Source organism: Amblyomma maculatum, chromosome 6, assembly GCF_055883805.1.
Source record: "Amblyomma maculatum isolate TAMU_Amacu chromosome 6, ASM5588380v1, whole genome shotgun sequence".
Taxonomy (NCBI): Eukaryota; Metazoa; Arthropoda; class Arachnida; order Ixodida; family Ixodidae; genus Amblyomma; species Amblyomma maculatum.
Window position 1 is genome coordinate 151080386 of NC_139349.1, and position 18502 is coordinate 151098887.

The following is an 18502-nucleotide window of genomic DNA, read 5'->3' on the forward strand; positions in this document are numbered from 1 at the left end:
AGGCTGTCTGCAACTGCTAAGTATCTGGAGGATAGCCGGACATGTGCAAACGCTGTGCTTGTATTTTAACGCTCTGAGATATTTGATGACATGATTTTTCCAACGTGTAATTGAGGCAATTCATGGCAACTGCTCATTTTACTACTTTCCAATGAGCACTACTATAGGGGAGGAGTGCCTTTTGTGATCTAGGATTATACATCCAGCATATGTGCCCTTTCAAAATTGAAATTCTTAGGTCACGGAACTGTATGCTGTCTTCATGGGCAGTTAATGCACAGCCCATGAGTTCACAGCCCTGTGTTTTGTTTATGTTGTGGTGTCAAGTCCTTGTTTTCGAGCTGTTTTTTATCCCCACTTTTTCCTCTCGCCCATATCATGCTTTCTTCCATTACTTGATCTGCTGCCAAAAACAGGAATGGTTGCTAGGCATGCAGCTTTACTCATGTGCTTGGGGTACATAATATTAGATCATGCTCAGTTTCGGGGTAATGGGCCCCACGGCAGCAGCTCAGTCACTCAACTGCTGAACCCAAAAAGAGTTCAAACCTGGCTGCAGCAACCACTTTTCCATGGAGGTGAAAAGCAAGGTGCACGTGTGCTGTGCGATGTCAGTGCACGTTAAGGATTCCAGAGGGTAAAATTTGCAAACCCCTCTTCTACAGCATGCTCCTAGCCCGAATTCCTTTGGGACTGCAGCCCAAATACATCCAGCACACATATCTGCTAAAAGCCTCAAGTTATAACATGATAAGAGCGACCACTTTTGCTCAGCACCTAAATTTGTCTGCTCCTAGCAAATTAGAAAAAAAAATGTCTTTGTTTGCAGTGGTAGAGAGCTGTTGCATCATACACGAATGATGCATTAAATAGCAGGCACAATTGTATGAGCTGCTGACAATTGGTCACACAATCTAATAGCATTTGCGCAACTATGATTTTCTTTCTTTTCAGCGACAGCAGCTGCTCCGCCTGGGGGGGGAAAGGGTTAAAGGAGGTGGCAGCCAACGCCATGACGGCCATCATGGGGGTGTCCGTACAGCGTCTGTACAGTCTGCACGGCCGGAAAGGGAAACTTTCCTTTATCGGCCTAAGATTGTGCAAGGGGGTCACAGGTATATTTTTTATTAATTACAGTAGCTTTTAATTTTAAAACATGAGCGAAAGCACATGTAACAGGCTTTGCTGCACTTTGTTTTCATCTGTAAAATCTGTTACCACTTTACACAGCTTACGACTTCTTTTTTTATAACAGATGAATATTTTGTTACTGCAATTGTTTGTGGGGCTGGTTGCAGTTTTCCTCAGTGGGCATCTAAAGAATGAACAGCAGATGTATTTTGAAAAAGTCCTCAAACCAGTCAAGTCCATCTTTTCTCGCAGCATTGCAGTCATGTTGCACTGGCCAGCTATTTGTGTTCCCTCTCTAGTCCTTGAAAGGTGGACCATAGTGTCATAGTAGCTATATACAGTTGGTTAGAAGAGCTTTCTTGCGAGAGCTTTTTCTAAAGTTGCATTTGGTTGCCTATAGTCCTTGAATTATGAGGCCCATTCCGTGTAACATTTACTTGTGTGTCCTCTTCTGTTTTTTTCAATAAAACTTGTTGCTGGGCTGGTTCCTCTGTCTTCGTCCTTTTGCGCTACCTTTTATTCTTCTGTTTTTATTTCAGTGAAATAAGCTTGATTTCTGTGAGCCAACAAAGTGTTCCTGTTGGCCTAAAATGTCCATTTTTCTTGTGCAGATGTCATCTGCCAAAAGACAGGCGTGGATGTTGCTGAAGCGCACGGCTTCATTAAGAAGTGGTTGCCAGGGTCAGTGGATCGTGGTGGCGGTAGAAAGCGGCGCTTTGCCGAAACACTGAATACAAGTTCTGCCGGCAGCCTGGCAACCACACCGAACCCCTGTGCTTCGGCGACGTCCAGTACGGCACCCTCACTGCCTCACCCGGCCCACACCTCCAGTGCTGCCTTGCAGGGCCCTGCTGGCACCTGAGCCTGCTCATGAGTTGCCTCGATGTGCCAGCCAAGGAATATATGTTATTTTTAAATAAATGATAACACTTTGATTTTTGTTGCGCCTCATTTTATGCATGTGTATATAAAGGGTGCAGTTTGGCAGTAGTAAAGCATGTGGCTTGTATGCACTGAAAATGCATGGCCTGAATTCTGGGCCAGCTCTAACAGATAGGCTAAACAATGGTCTAATTGTGGCATGTCCACTTTTGGTAGACTGGCTGAATGCAGGTTCAATCGTGGCATGAATGTCGGGCCAATGATATCACATCGGCATAACAGTGGTCTAATCATGGGTGAACAGCGGGCCAACATGAATATATGGGCAGTACAGTGGTTCAATCATGGGTGAACGGCGGGCCAACATGAATATATGGGCAGTACAGTGGTTCAATCATGGTATAGTGTCGGACAAATGTAGGCTGGAGAGCGGTCCAATCGTGGTATGAACGTCGGCCCAAGGTTGGAAAAAGTCTCTTTTGGCCTAAATGCCAATGACGGTCCTACTTTCGTGCCGTTTTTTACCAATGTAACGCCAGCGCTGGTCCATTGTTGGTGTGCTGCTTGGGAATAGCATCATTTGAGGCAACTCGCTGTTTATTTCAAATTCGTGTGTGCACTCATATCTCGATTGTCTCGCCTCCCATATGCACAGTGCCAACTTCATACTAGCTGACTCGCAGTCGCATTCGCAAAATATTTTGGATGTCAAGCCTTTGCACCCACCTGATATTAAGTGTTTGAGGCCTTTCTCAAGAGTGGCTGCAAATTCTGGTTCTGGGTATGTGCTTCGGCACATGCATGAATGCAGTCCACGTGTGAAGCACAATAAGAGTGTATAGTCTTCCATGGTTTTCTGTGCAGTGGAAATGTGCATATTATTCGAGAAATGGTAGAAAGTATATGAGAAGAATATGTGTTATAAATGCACTCATACTTCCTGTTTGACTTGTATGAATATAATTTCCCATTATGGATCATGCGCGTGCAGTAGGCGAGGCGCCTGTATGCAAGGCCAGATTGTTGTAGCACGTAATGGATAATACCAGATTAGTGTGTTATAGATAATGACGTAACCATGTGGAGAGGAAAATAGGGAGATCTTTGATGAAAAGAGGAAAAAAAATTTGGGGGCCTGTGCACAGAACGAAAAAAAAAGCAGAAAGGAGGCGGGGCAGCTCTCAATGCAGCCTGCGACCAGGAACTGATAACACATTTGTTTCTGCCAGAGTGATGGAAGGAACGCTGACAAAGGCTCCCGTGGTGTTTTCTTTCTTCTGTGTGTCTGTTTTGTGCTGAATACCGTGTAATTATGTACACAAAGTACGCCAGCGTAAAAACTGATAGGAATCACGTGCGTATTTTTACTTTCAACTCTAATTGCAACAACAGCACGCCTCTGCAATCGAACGAGCTGTATATCACATAATAATTCGCACCTTTCATGGACGAAAATTTAGAATGAAGCGGTCCTCCAGTGATCCTCGCTGGAGCGCCCGCATGCCGCAGTTTTGATCGTTCGCAGTCCTTATGGCAGCACATATGCACCGTACCGCTTCTCTTTCAGCAGCGATTAAAAAAGAAAAACGATATCAGCAAAGGCACCCGTTCGCACTTTTTGCCATCGTGTCCGTAGCCAGTAGAAGAGTTCGTTGCGGCTGTTAACAAGTTCCTTTTTTAATACTTCGCACAATAACAGTTACACCCCGCAGCGGCGGCGCAGTGGTTAGGGTGCTCGACTGCTGATCCCAAGGATGCGGGTTTGAATCGTGGCAGCGGCGGTAACTTTTTGGTTGAGGCGAAACGGGAAGGCGCCGAGGTGTTCTGCGATGTCAATACATATCAAAGAACCCCAGGTGGTCGAAATTTCTTAAGCCCTCCGCTAAAGCCTCTCTCCTAGTCGGAGTCGCATTGGGACGTTACAGCCCATAAATGATAAAGATAGGAACGGCATTGAAAAGCAACCATAATTCGCCATATATTAAATATTTGGAACATTCGCACTCGCATAAGACAAGCAGAAGGCGCAAATACACGAGACAAAATAGCGCCCTGTATCACTGTAATGTATATGCACGCATCACATCAAAATTAACGCCCTCCTCCCACCCTAGTTTTTGTTATCTCATTCCCCTCTCTGGCATCCTGCCTTGGGTGTCTGCCCCTCTCCTACGGTCTTTAACCAATTGTTCCCCTCTCGCAACGTCAAATCCCGTCTTTTGTGTGTTTAGAGGATACCTTAAAAGCGGCCGCCTGCACGTCCCCCTTGAAAACCTCATTTAATCTCATTAACACTTTCTCGTACAGGTACACGCGGTACATTGCCTGTCCCCTCCAAACTATTTCGGTGGACCATTGCCTTTGAGTACTGTGCCGCGTTCGGCGGCAAGTACCGGCAAACGACCTGCGGGTTGGCCAAGCTCAGAGTCGTTGAACTCCGTGATTTCTTTTTTCTTTCTTGTCTCTCCACTTCCCCCTTGCGTCCTTATATTTTGCAACACACGAAATAAGCTTTCAGTTCCAAGACAGCGCTCTTGCCAGTTTTACTCGTCCCGACGCCAGGGTCATTCAGCAGCTTCCCTATCTAGCCCAACGTCCGCATGGAATAGACAAGCCATCAATCGTTTTTTGCCCGCAATGTGGTATGCAGTGCGCGATAAAATGGAATTTGCTGCGGCCCATGATCAATGTGGACAAGAATATCCCCGAACCAATGCAGACATGTGACGAATGCGACGAGAAGTTTTTCACCTTAAATGAGCTAAGATCGCATCTCATCACCGGACATGACTTCCAGGTTGCGTTCCAGCAACACTATTTTCCGACAATGACAGGTGAGACAGCATACTCCTTTCAACCCGGTAAACAGTGGTGGCAACAATCAATTTCATTTTGCAGCACTCTTCAGTAAGCGAAAATACAATTTGAAGCATTTTTCTTATGTTTTATAGCTTTAGACCGACACTCTGAAGGTATGCATTTTAGCAAACTGATGGCAATGTTAAAAAAACGTTATCGAGATGCATGCAGATCTAAACAGTGAGGAATTGTAGGCATTCGTTTTGACCAAACACGAAGATTTTTAATGCACCTTATTTGCCAATTACAAGAAAGCAGAATTTTTACTCTTAACTTTGGCACAGGTTCATTTTCTAAAGCGCCATAAAGTGTTGAGGACTGTCCACTTCATCGTTTTCCTTCAATTTACCTTTAGCGGTGTTTTAAACACCTAAAATAACCGTGGGAAATGAAAAGAAAATGTTATGCGGATGTGCTCCCCCCGTGTCCCGATCTCAAGTGGTTTCTTCAATAATCTCTCAGCTTGGTAGAGGCCGCGTTACGAAAAGCCGCAAACAGTACACAGACTATTGGTCACAACAACCGTCCGCTAACTCCGTACACTCTCTTAGTAGGACGACTTCGGCTACCGCGGATTGAGGTGCCGAAAGGCGGCTAAATTATCGCGAAAATAAAAGACATGCTACTGTGTTTACAATTCCCTGGCTACAATAAAATGGTCGCTCTGTATTGCATTCCGCCGTAGGCGTACAAAAGGTGGCAGGACTGTATTTATGCGGCTTGAGTTCTGTAGATATTGCGCTTCTAGTTTGTGCTCTGATTTACCTAGCGTAATAATGCGGTTTCACCGACCGTACCACATGGAAGTATAAACGACCTCTTGTTTATTCGCTTATATAATTTTGAGTCTTAAATGAGAACGTAGAGTGAAGGGCGCACGTTTTATCCGTGCATGAGCTCGAAGTTCGTGCTCGGGCATCAGACCGCTGACCGTGGCTCGTGAGCTTGCGTGGGCCATTGCGAGATACAATAATATCGAACGCTGAGCTAGTTGGTCAGGTTTCTCTTAGAAGAAGGCAGTAGAGCAGGTAACAACACAAAACGTAAGAGGCACACACACGCACACTAGGACAACGCTGCACTGACAACGCTGCACTGACAAGTTAGCAAGGGAGATTTATGAAGCATATGCAATCTGTGACTTGGGAGACCAATGTGTCAGTATGCCATCAGTGGTTTTGTTGAAGGAAGTAGAATTTTTGCGCAAACCGGCAGGATGTTAAAGACAAGGAGAAAGTTGGCTGCAGACGTGAAGTGAAGGAAGAATAATATAGTTGTCAGTGCAGCCTTTTCCTTGTGTGCGTGTGTGTGCCTCTTACGCTTTGTGTTGTTACCTGCTCTGCTGCCTTCTTCAAAGAGACATAGCGAGATGGTCAGAAATAAGTACTGGTGTAGACCGACGTATGCGGAATTGTAGTACGAATGTGACGGCCATCTAGATAGCAAACAGAGGTAATAAGCTACCTATCCAAATGCGCAATTTTTTTTAATTAGAAGAGTGAAATAACGCATCAATTGACTTGCGTTGAGGAGTATTCCTGCAATAAACTGTGACCCCTTAAAATTTTGAGGTGCACCGTAAGTCAGCTGTGGTTCGCCGATTGCTTCAGGTAAAATATGCATTGCTTCAGGAGCACCAAGTGCACTTCTTGCTATCAAGATACTTAAATGTTTCATGTTGGCTACTTACGCATCGCTGAAAAAGTTCGTGCGATATTTGTTTCAGTCTACGAATGAATTTCTTGCGCATAGGTCGATTTCATTCAGTTCAGAAAAACTTGCCTCTTTTATTGTAAGAGGCGTGCGCAGGGTTCTCCATTAGGGTAGCTAAGTTTCACCGCAGACCATACCCCCCCCCCCCCCCTTCCACACGCCCGCCCCAACAGAAGACAGACCTTACGCGTGCCGATGCTGTATTGACAATGCCCTTTGCGCAACCTATTAGATGGCGCTAGCTCTGCGTGTAAAGGAAAAACAAGCTTCAACATTGACGCAAAAATGATGAGGATGACAAACGATGATGATATTGATGAAACTGGCGCGACGACGTGCATCTCACAACAACCTCGCTTTGGTCCGGGTTCCCGTGGGTAAATAAGGCAAAAGAACAGTTCCTAGAACGGAACATCACGGGTCCTCGGCCGCCGGTGTAGCAAAAAAAAATAAAATAATAAACAGCGCGGTGACAACCCTGCACTTTAAACAATGACGACACAGGTGCAATAAAGTAAAGGTATAACATGATTAGCTTCCCATCCTCATTTTTCCCACGCCTATGAATGTCCTGCTGTGCGGTCTGGCTGTAACACGATAAACGAGTGTTTTAATTGAATTACGGTGGTAGATTAGATATCGCCGTGTCTTTGCCGACTATCCAACGCAAGGGGCAAGGGGGGGAGGCATATGTTTGTTATAGCCTACTCCTCACGTCGTAACAGTGAGGCCCACCGCAGATTTTATATGAATCAGTGTAGAATACATAACTTTCGTTTGTGTAAGTTTGTACTGATTCTTATTTTTTTGCACTCATCGGTACTGATTGATTGGAACATTACCTAAATACCTATCGATGCAACTAATACTTGACTATCAGAAATAAAGAGCGAGCGCCCCCCCCCCCCCCCCCCCCCCCCCCCTCGCTCACAGTGGTGGCATCAAATCGAGTTTTTTAGATGAATGATTCGTTGCAGATACCGGTGTTGCCCACGTCGAATAATAATTAGATAAAATACAAGCATACGGCCGTGCTAGTCGTGTGAAGTCGTAAAGCGGTGTCTAAACGCGACGGCAGGTATTTGTTTCTTAGATATGTTTCATTGCTTCACCTTCGCAGACAGTGCATTATGTTTTGTGAATCAAAAGTGCCAGAAAAGTACCACATATGCTCGCTGTACCTAGCACTCACAGTAAGCGGGAAATCCGCCTGGATACTGAAATCACAAGACGACGTTTCATTTTGGCGTAAAATTACGACCAAAAGCCATCATGCAACGCCAAGATGCCGCTAGGAGCAACGGTAGGGCCATCTGTTGTTTGCAAAGAAATGCACCAGGACGAAAAAAGCGCCGTGGCAGCATTGCATGACTTGCAAGTCCCATGAAAAAAGAGATGGCTCTCAACCACCATCGTTTGGTGGCGATCAACCCAGGCTCCAGCGTTTGAAGTTTTCGGCTCCTGGATCTCGGCACAGGCGATTACGTGTTTGCATGTCGCAGCGCAACCGAAAAAAAATGCACCACGACACTAAATAATCCACCAAGGCAATAGAAAATAATTCCCTCTCAAATGATGGCACTAAAATTCCAGTACGAGGCACACAATTACCGAAGTTAAATGACGGCGTTGTTTCATGCTACTGACTAAAGCCCGATGATTGCGCATTAGCACAAAAACAACGCATTCCCAATTATGAAAACGGAGCTCTCCACATGCGATATCTGGCTTATCGATTAATTTCCTGCATGATAACGGTATATTTTTTCACGTGGCACTTGCATGCGTTTTTTTTTTTGGCACCACACACTTTATAGCTGCTAGAAGATTTTTTGCTGTCCAACAACGTCTGCCTCCTGAATACAGGTAAACAAACATATTGCTCCCCAAACTCAGGAAAAATGAGCTGCTTAGATTTATCATTTTGTTCACCATCAATTTTCACCGATTTTAAATGGGACGTTCTCGACAACCCATATGGAAGTGATCATTTACCTGTCATAATAAGTCTAACATCCTCACCATCCATCACTCTAACCAAACCACGGCGATGGAAACTTCACCTGGCAGATTGGACACTTTTCCAGTCCAAAGCTGACCTCATAAAAGTATTTTCAGAAAATCTCAGCATAGATGAGCTGAATGAAGAGATTACGGCTTATATTATTGCTGCAGCACACCTAGCTATTCCACAGTCCTCGGGAAATGTACAGCAAAACCATAAAGTGTGGTATACACAAGAGTGCAAACAGGCAAAAAGAAAACAAAATAAAGCTTGGGGAATATTCCGGAGATATCCCACACATGAGCACCTTATAACTTTTAAAAAGGCCAGGGCTAAAGCACGGTGCATTCGCCGCGAAGCTGAAAAAGCCTCGTGGCAAAATTATGTGTCATCTATAAATAGCTCAACCACATCTAAAAAAATGTGGGAGCAGGTTAATAAACTAGACGGCAAATACTATCCTTTCACGATTCCACTTTTAACAACTCCTGGTACACAAACGAGTGTAGAAGAACAAGCAAACATATTGGGGGAACATTTCGCTACAATCTCTAGTTCGGCACACTATACACATTCCTTTATAAAGTATAAAACAGCAGCTGAAAAACAAAGACTCCCAATAGCTGGAGGCACAAATGAACCGTTTAACTGTTTAATTACACTTGAAGAAATAACTAGAGTATTAAATGCCGGCAAACAAACTGCACCAGGACCAGATGAAATACATTATGAAATGCTTGCTCATTTGACTCCATTGTTAGTAGATGCATTATTGAAATTTTTTAATAAAATATGGATATCTGGAACAATACCAGAAGCCTGGAAGACAGCCGTTATAGTACCTCTCTTAAAGCCTGGGAAGCCCCCGGACTCCCCAGGCAGTTATAGGCCAATAGCCCTGACGAGCTGCCTTGCAAAAGCTTTTGAAAGCATTGTAAATACAAGGCTCATGTTTGTTCTTGAATCCCGGAAACTTCTTGATACTCATCAGTGCGGCTACAAAAAAACATGTTCAGCTATTGATCACCTTGTCCGACTGGAAAATACTATCCGAGAAGCCTTTATCCATAAACAGCATTGCCTTGCCGTATTTTTTGACCTCGAAAAAGCCTATGACACCACGTGGAGGTTTGGGATCCTGCGTGATTTGGGAGAGCTTGGCATTCGCGGCAGGATGCTAAAATGTATAAGCGACTTTCTCTCTCAACGCTCATTTAAAGTACGTCTCGGTTCTATCCTTTCTAAAACCTTCATACAAGAAAATGGTGTACCTCAAGGATGTATTTTAAGTACTACTCTGTTTATAGTAAAAATTAACAGTATAGCTAAAATAATCCCAAAATCCGTTATGTACTCTGTCTACGTAGACGACCTTCAGATTGCATGTACATCCTCCAATGTGTCAACATGTGAGAGGCAAATACAGCTCACAGTAAACAGACTGGCAACGTGGGCAGATAGGAATGGCTTCAGGTTTTCTACTCAAAAGTCGGTAGTTGTTTTGTTCTCTCTCAGAAGAGGACTGCACATTGATCCCACCATCCACCTTAATGATGTTAAGCTACCTGTAAAGCACGAACATAAATTTCTAGGGCTAACTTTTGACAGAAAGCTTTCATTCCTTCCCCACATAAACAACCTAAAAAAGAAAGCTTCGAAATCTCTCAATATATTGAAAGTCCTTTCACATAAACACTGGGGATCTGACAGAACATGTCTTTTAAAAATTTACCGCTCTGTGGTTCGCTCATGTTTAGATTATGGCTGGATAATATATGGATCTGCAAGGCCGTCATATTTAAAACGACTGGACTCTGTACACAATTCAGGCTTGCGTATTTCAACTGGTGCATATAGGACATCCCCCATAAACAGCTTATATGTAGAAACCAATGAACCATCTCTTACAAGCCGAAGAAACATGCTCACATGCTCATACATTTTAAAGATCCGTTCACTGCCAAACCATATCTGTTACCCAATAGTTACAAAATGCCAGTCTCGAACACTGTTCATAAACAAACCTCAAAAAATAAAACCACTTCTGCTCCGCTTTGAAGAAAAATGTCAAGTTTTAGACTTAATAGACTCATTACCTAATATTACCCGAAAACCTGATCCACTTCCACCATGGTACTGCCTGCCGTCTATATGTGACTTCACATTAAACCAATTCCAGAAAAACCAAACACCACTGAACACATATTGCAGGAATTTTTAGCCCTAAGTGAAAAGTACAGAGAATATGTGGCATTCTATACAGATGGTTCAAAATCTGCACAATACGTCGGAAGCGCAGTGGTCCAAAACAATTGGAATAGAACAGTACGGCTACCACAGTGTGCATCCATTTTCACTGCCGAGTGTTATGCAGTCCTCATGGCCCTAGAAAAAATTAAAATTGAAAACATAGAGAATAGTGTCATTTACACTGATTCTTTGAGCATACTAACAGCATACAATCATAAAAATGCAGGCAAATCGCTTATTGGTGACATCATACACAGCATAAAAATAGCCACAACCCAGGGACATACTGTAAAGCTTTGTTGGGTTCCAAGTCACATAGGAATTGATGGAAATGAAAGCGCTGATATATGCGCTGCACAAGCTCGACATATAGAAATGAAGAAAGTGCACGTTCCCTACAAAGAAGCAGTCAAGTTAATGCAGTCTAAGCTAAGAGATAGATGGCAGTCTAAATGGAATAATGAAGAAAATAATAAGCTACACCTAGTAAAACCTGTCATGTCTGAATGGAAGTCATGCACACACCAAGAACGATTCACTGAAGTCATTTTATGTCGCCTCCGTATTGGACATACACACCTTACACATGGTTATATTCTTAGAAAAGAGGAAATACCAACATGCGACCTTTGCGGAGAAACTATTACAATTAATTACATTTTATATTCCTGTACAAAGCTAGAAGAACTAAGAAAGAAGCATTTTCCAATATTTTATTCAGAATATATTCCTCTTCACCCTAGCTTACTCATAGGAGAAAATGCTCTTGTTAATATATCATGCGTTTTTATGTTCTTAAAAGATGCCAACCTTCTTAACAAATTATGAGTTTTAATTACCATATTACCATCTGCTGCATGGACAGCAGATCTCATCATGTGTTTGGCGCATGATAGCCTTAGATGCTTATGCGCCATAAAACACACACAAAAAAAAAAAACTTTATAGCTGCAGTTAGGTGAAAGCCATGGCATGGCCCATGTAACTCGGAATACAACATCAGCAGCTCAATTTAACTTGGCGGTTTCGCATTTCAGCTATAATATCCTGATGGTGTTGCATGAAACAGTGACAACAGCAGGGAGGAAATATTCATTACTGTCCATCTGAGAGCAGCTTTATGGTCACATGGGAATCCAGACAACTTTTTATTGAAATTCACAGTTGAAGAAAGATTTGTCCTTATCCTGGGTTCAAACTCGAGGCTGCCCTCTTTCTTTGCCAGGTTTTGTACCAACTGTGCTAACAGGGACAAATATGTTGTCCTCTAGTGTAGGCAGACTTTACAAATGAGAAGTTTAAAGGAGAATAGAAGTGATAGCCAAACACTAACTATTATAACTGCCTTATTATTTTCAATGTCTGTATAGGGTTCAAGAAACAATGGACAATCCATACATATTATGCAAAAGCTCGCAGCAGGATCTCTATAACCGCACAGGTTTTACGGCTCGTTCGTACATCATAGGGGAATTATGGCTTTCTGCAACTTTCACACACAGTACCTGCGGTCTTTTCCAATGAAATACTCCTACTGTTGGTAGCACATGCAGAGTTCTCTATTTCTGTCATAAACCACAAGGCGACTATTTCTTTCAGCCATGCAGCATAAGGGCAAACATCAGGTTTACTTCATGGTATTACGTATTTAATATTTAACTTAAACCACCTATTGACGCTAACCAAGCTAAATGCGCTAATACTAATCTCTTAAACATTTTTTACCATTAAACTGTATTCACATGCTCCAACAAAAACCTTTTGTACACTACACAAATTACTGCTGAGTCCAGTTGCCTGAATGAAGGTCAAAATTTAAACCTCTCATGCAAAGGCAGTAAAGATAAAAGCAGCCAAAGCTGAGTCAATTTATAATATTGGATCAGTTATTAAAAGCATGTCACCATGACAGCAATATGTCAGCACTATGAGGGGTGGCTCATTCAGATCACACTAATGCCCTGCATTCATGGCCACTCACTCTTGTCAATTTACTTACAGCTAGAAGATCAAATCAGTCGATATTGTCGACCATAAACCCTGACTGCTCATTGGAGGGTAAAATTATAGTTAAAGCTCGGTTACTTTGGTCACCTGATGAGAAGAGAAGAGTCGCTGCAGAAAGATTTGATGTTGGGAAAGGTTGAGGGTCGACGGAGAAGGGGTAGGCAGCGAACGCGATGGTTAGATGGCATCCTCGAGGCACTGCAGATGAAGTTATGTGATGTTAGGAAGATAGTGAGAGACCGGAAAGCGTGGCGTGACATGGTCCATAGGGTCACGAAGAGTCGGACACGACTGAACGACTGAACTGAGACTGAGACTCATTCTTGTTAAACCACAACCAGTCACTCCCACTTACAACTCACACGCACTCACGATAAATCACATTCAAATTCATTCACTTACATCAAAAATGTGAGCTAGTGAGTGTATATAAGTGTATTCAAGAATTAGAGTGCTGACCTACGCATCAGAGTTATTAAACAAGATAAGTGTCGTTTACCTGCGCAAGCATCAAGCCCCTTAGAGTTGTCGCTTCTGCACTCAGTGTTCCTGGATTTCATCCAGGAAGAACATGTCTCAATGAAGGCTGTAGAAAAGCATGAATTGCGCATTGCCTGTGGTTAGCTGCTCACATGATATCGATAGACAGATAATGACACTGAGCTTCTAAAATACAAGGTATAATGTATCATTACAGCTGGAGCAGCTCCACAGATGTAGAACCTTTACGCATGATGAGCTTGCTAACCAAGCGGTTGGCCGTCCAGGCATGGATTCCAAGTCAAGCCTTATTTTCAACATATTTTGGCACTGATTTTCACTTGCGTTACTGCCAGTGGCCTGCTTGGCTAAAAGAAAACTGATTAGAAATAAGCACCCTCTCTACAACAATAAAATATTTATTGCCATATCTGCAAACATACAAACATGTATCATCAAAAGCTTTAGCAAAAATTGTTGTAAAATGTGTGGTTTATTTCTCAGGACCTTTTCTTATACTTGAAAATCAAACTTTACTATAAGTATAAATATAACCATAATTATAAATTTATACATAAAGCCTCGTTGACATGTTTTTTTTTAAGTTAAAGAAAACATATCCAAACTGCCTGGTTTTGGAAGAAATTAACTGCTGAACCAGGCACAAAGGCGTTAGAATTGAGACTGACTACATAAAAGTGTAGGTTCGCATATATAGATATCAAGTGCGAACAGTTCCTTTCTTTAGCTCTTACAGATTTTAATCCATATTTGCGTTGTCCTAAGAGTGGAAGAGATTTAGTAACAAATCCGGTTCGTAGAAGGCAAGCTAGAACCATTTCCTTGATTGCTTCCGGATGCTTCACGCTTTGACATCAATGACAAATGGAGAAGCCAATAAAACGGCGCGTTTTTGCTCATGCTGCATCACCCAAGCTCCGGCCCGCTCATAGCGAATGGAATAATTGTAGCTATCAAATCGTTCACGCCTGTACCCCTAAGGTACTGTAAGGAACCCACCGCCTTTCTCCTCATGAAGACGTGTTCCTGTGGGAACGGGGCCTCGTGTGTGTTGGCTTGTTGGCTTTCTTTCACGCTTTGCCCCTTTGCACCTAGGTAGTGCAGAAAAGCAACCATGGCGAGAGAGCGCCACTGTTCAGTTTTTCACGTCGCGAGTGCTTGTTAGCACAATGCCTAGGTGATCGCAAAAACGTATTATAAGACCCCAATTCATCGCAATTCTGAGCGTAGTATCCAGGAAATCTAATCTGGGAACGTAATAACTTGGAGGAAAATAATGTAACAGTATGGGAGATTTTTTGCTGCCTGCGATTTTGCGAGCCACACCATATGCCTCATTGTGCGTTCCCAGCAATCACCTAAAATAAGATTTTGGTCCCGCTCTTTTCAGAAATCAGTCTTCCTAAAATGCTTAGCTGCTAGGCTCAAGTGCAGTCTCTTTGGGCTCTAAAACCTTTGACAAAGACTGTGCATTCATACCGCCCTATTGCAAAAACCAGTGCCACTGGGTGCCAGCGCCCCAGCGCCATACCTAATTATGGTCCCAGTATGAGGCTGGAAACTGGGCGCACTGGGACGCGTCATACTGGGACGCTCCGCACTGGCGGCACTGTTCGCCCGGAGAAAAAAGGCGTGGGATAAAAATTAAAAAGCAAAAAGTAACGAAACAAGTTAGATACATAAAAAAAACTTAAAAAAGTAAAAAGAAAAGAAAAAAATTTCTGCACCAAGCGCACCTCTAACTCATTCCCTAGGCACATATCAATCACTAGCTAAGCACGCTAACCACTCGGCCATGCCAAGAACTAGGTTTTTTTGAGACATTTCTGCATTTTATGTCATGAACCGCATTTATAAGGTTGGGACTTCATGTTTCTCAATCTACAGGCCATTGCTACCGCTCTAACAATTGCAACTTCTTGATCATTTTAGCTTGCTGTCTGCTCTCACGACTTGCAACTAATGTTCTGGGTGCCTATGCGCGCTATTTTGTACATTGGAATCATTTTAACATGTGGAGTTTGACATCGCTGGCAAATTTACCAACGCCGGCTCTTGGATGGTGCTCTGCTACCGTGGGCGTAATTTTCGCTGAACACGGAACTTTAGTAGAAGCCTTCAAGGAAAAAAGTGCGACCAAGCTTCAATACCGGCAAGCGCCGCAGCGATGACCCTATAATTGCGTGTAACTAAACCTTATTTGTATGTAAACATTGCGGGAAGCGTTGCGATGACCGAGGGCTCGGCTGCTTGATACGCAGAGTAAGAAGGAGCGCAAAGGCTTGGGAAACACGCCAAATATTATGTATTACAAGCGCTGTATGTTGTTGCTTTTTCTCTCATGGGCCCATCGCTCGGTAAACTACTCTCTTCCTGGTTTTAGTTTTTCTTTCTGCTGTTTATACTGGGCCGTGGTGCAGGCTACGCTCGCCTGCGATTGAGCCCGCATTGAACATTTTGGCAGTAATCATTGTGTTAGAGTGCCCTTAAGATCAGCTGTGAAGTTGGTTATGCATATGGTAGCCCACATTATTCAATTCCAGCTTTAGTTGTGCGTTAATCGCCAGTGTGTCATGAGATCGAGGCGCGGCGGTCGTTGTCTCTCTCGAAACGCTCGAAACGACCTATGGAAACTTGGAAACTCTAGAAAAAAGATACCGCCTTTGTTTTCTTACAAATGCGCAACGACTTCGCAGCAAAAAGCGCTTGCTTGAACCATATTTTTCATATGCCCCCCGATGGTCGATTGAAAGTACGCTGTTGCCGTGTTGGCCCCTGAGGGATGCTACTCCGGCTGACGGCGCAGGCCGCACCGGCTATACTGGGGCACTGGGACCAGTGCGGCCCCAGCGCACATACAGCGCTTCTCCCAGTGCATCCGGATGCCAGCGACACACCCAGCGTCAAAAGGCTAATCCCAGCGTTTTTCTTCCATCGCACCAGTGCAGCCAGTGTCTTCCCGTTACTGCTCCAGTGAATATCGCAGACCTCCAGCGTGCCCAGCAGATCCAGTGCAAAACCAGCGCGAAAATCTTACTGGTTTCGCACTGGAGACGCTGGTTTTTGCAATAGGGCGTGCACAGCTACTGATGTGTGGTCACCCAGAGTGCAGTGAAAATAATCCTTATGTGCCCACAACCTTGTGGCGATTAACATTGCCATGTGTTGGCAACAATGCCATGGGCATAAAGAAGCAGACAGGCAAACTAGCACGACCCCACAGTTTTCTTGCAAAAGTGATTGCTCTCAATAATATTGAGCGCTGCATGATGCTTCATCTTTCACACGAGTGCACGAGCTGCTTCATCTTCATCCTTTTCTCAAAAATGGATTCATCGTCATCGCGTAGTGTGATTCGCTTCGATGTGTGACTTCAGGTCTCTAATAAATCTGGACTACCAAGCCCGTCCTCACAAATGTATATTTCACGTTTTGATTATTCTTACTTTGCAAGAGCTCTTTTCTAGTGAAGCTAGCAATTTGCAGTGGGAACACAATAGTCTAGTAATGCAAGCCAATTTCAATTTGTAGTTAGTGTCAGTGGCCAGGGCAGAAAGATGCAGTCACCCAGTCTGTTATTTCAGTCAGTCTGTGAATAACCCCTTTGGGCACAACTCATTTACCATCGTGTATAAAAATTCTACATGAATTCCTTACCTTTCGGGATTTTGCTCTGGTACAGCAATTTCAGGCCTCAACACTTGCTTTAAAAAATAGTGTTTGTATGCAATATTGTTCTGCCTCCTTTACGCGCAGAGAAACGAAATCTAAAACGACCTGGAAGTGTCCAGTGCGTTAAATGGTGTTTTGCGGGAATGAACATTACTAAGGAGAGCAAAGCAGTGAGTGTGGTCTTCCAAAGCAATCACCGTGGCCACGACATTGAACTTCAGCACATTCTTTTTTCGAAGACTGAAAGGTATGCCATCGCTGGTAAGAAGCCACTTTTTCTAGCAATGACAGAGGCTGCGATTCCACGAAAGTCGCAGTAACCAAAGAGTGCAGATAAAATGCAAATCGTGTGCATATTTTAAAGATGCTTTGTCTTATAAATTTATATTCCACTGAACTTGTATCACTCATAATCATATCATCGAGATCGCATGGTAATTTGATGTCAGAAATGGATTGCATAAGGAACCTAGTATAAGTGATTTCCACTGGTTACTTGGACCTGAGCGCCTGAACCGGAATTTATTGACCCAAACCGCTACAGGGCGAATCAGCCTTGTCGGCCAGAGGAACATGCATGCAGAGCACACCGCACAGGAAATTCTGATCCTGTTCGGGAAGTTTAAGTCGTGTTCTAAAAATATGTTGCGATTGGTATATAGATGAGAGTGAAGCCCTTTGCAGTTTGCTTTCATACGCTTGTAATAAAACCCCGCAGGGGGCACCTGTTAAAGCAGGTGTTTGTGTGTTTTGTGCGACACCACGGACCCCGAGCACCCACGCTTAGCCGTGCGTGGCATCGTCGTGTCTGGGGAAAAGGGGATCCTGGTGGTTGAGCCGATGCCGAGTGTTTGGACCTTTAAGGCCCCTCGGCGGAGGCAACACACCACTTTGGCCCACGCTTCCCATAGACGGCACCTCCGGGCTGACCCACCCGGGGGAAATCGGCAGTCACCTTTTCCTGTCCTCCTCTCCATCTTTCACTTTCCTGTCATCTATCCTACAACTCTCCTGTCCTCTACTCTCTTCTTGGTTTTTTCCTTACTTCCCGGCGGCGAGGGTTAACCTTGTGTGGCTGACTACCCTGAGTTGAGCCATATTAGGTTATAGTTAAGGTATACAGCTGGCGTGGGCAGGGCTTTTTTTAGGCACCTGTCCCGTCCCCTTGTTGGACTCCATGGTGGGTGGCTGGTACCATAACCGAACAATAAAATAAATTTTATGGCTTCTTCCCTTTCCGCAGCTGATCGCCCTCCCGCCAAGAGAGGGCGCACCGATGTGACGAACAAGTTTTTCACTAAAAATGTAAACAGCTTCCCCCGCTTTCATGTCATTCACTCTGAACAAGCAGAAAAAACTGCCCGTCAAGTCTCACCGTTCCTTGTGACAAAGACTCTCACAGACACAATAGGTCCAGGCTACAAAGTCAAAAAGCTACCAAATGGTGACCTCCTCTTAGAAGTGCTGTACAACCACCAGTGC

General features: G+C 43.8%; 1 protein-coding gene and 1 pseudogene across 1 annotated transcript; both read left to right on the plus strand.

The window, feature by feature from the left end:
* Nucleotides 1–982: 982 nt before the first annotated feature.
* Nucleotides 983–1993, plus strand: LOC146187051 (uncharacterized). The gene is made up of 2 exons (XM_084608170.1): nucleotides 983–1115; nucleotides 1743–1993. The coding sequence occupies exons 1-2, from the start codon at nucleotides 1013–1015 to the stop codon at nucleotides 1991–1993; spliced, it is 354 nt and encodes a 117-aa protein (XP_084464296.1). The 5' UTR covers nucleotides 983–1012.
* A 15170-nt stretch (nucleotides 1994–17163) lies between these two features.
* The window catches only part of LOC146187052 (uncharacterized), a 29025-nt pseudogene continuing 27686 nt past the window's right edge, over nucleotides 17164–18502 (plus strand).

Bases quoted from the DNA above. Each gene is read 5' to 3' on its own strand.
- LOC146187051 (XM_084608170.1), top strand. From the start codon at position 1,013: ATGACGGCCATCATGGGGGTGTCCGTACAGCGTCTGTACAGTCTGCAC. The intron at 1,116-1,742 runs GTATATTTTTTA...TTTCTTGTGCAG, and splicing joins ATTGTGCAAGGGGGTCACAG to ATGTCATCTGCCAAAAGACA.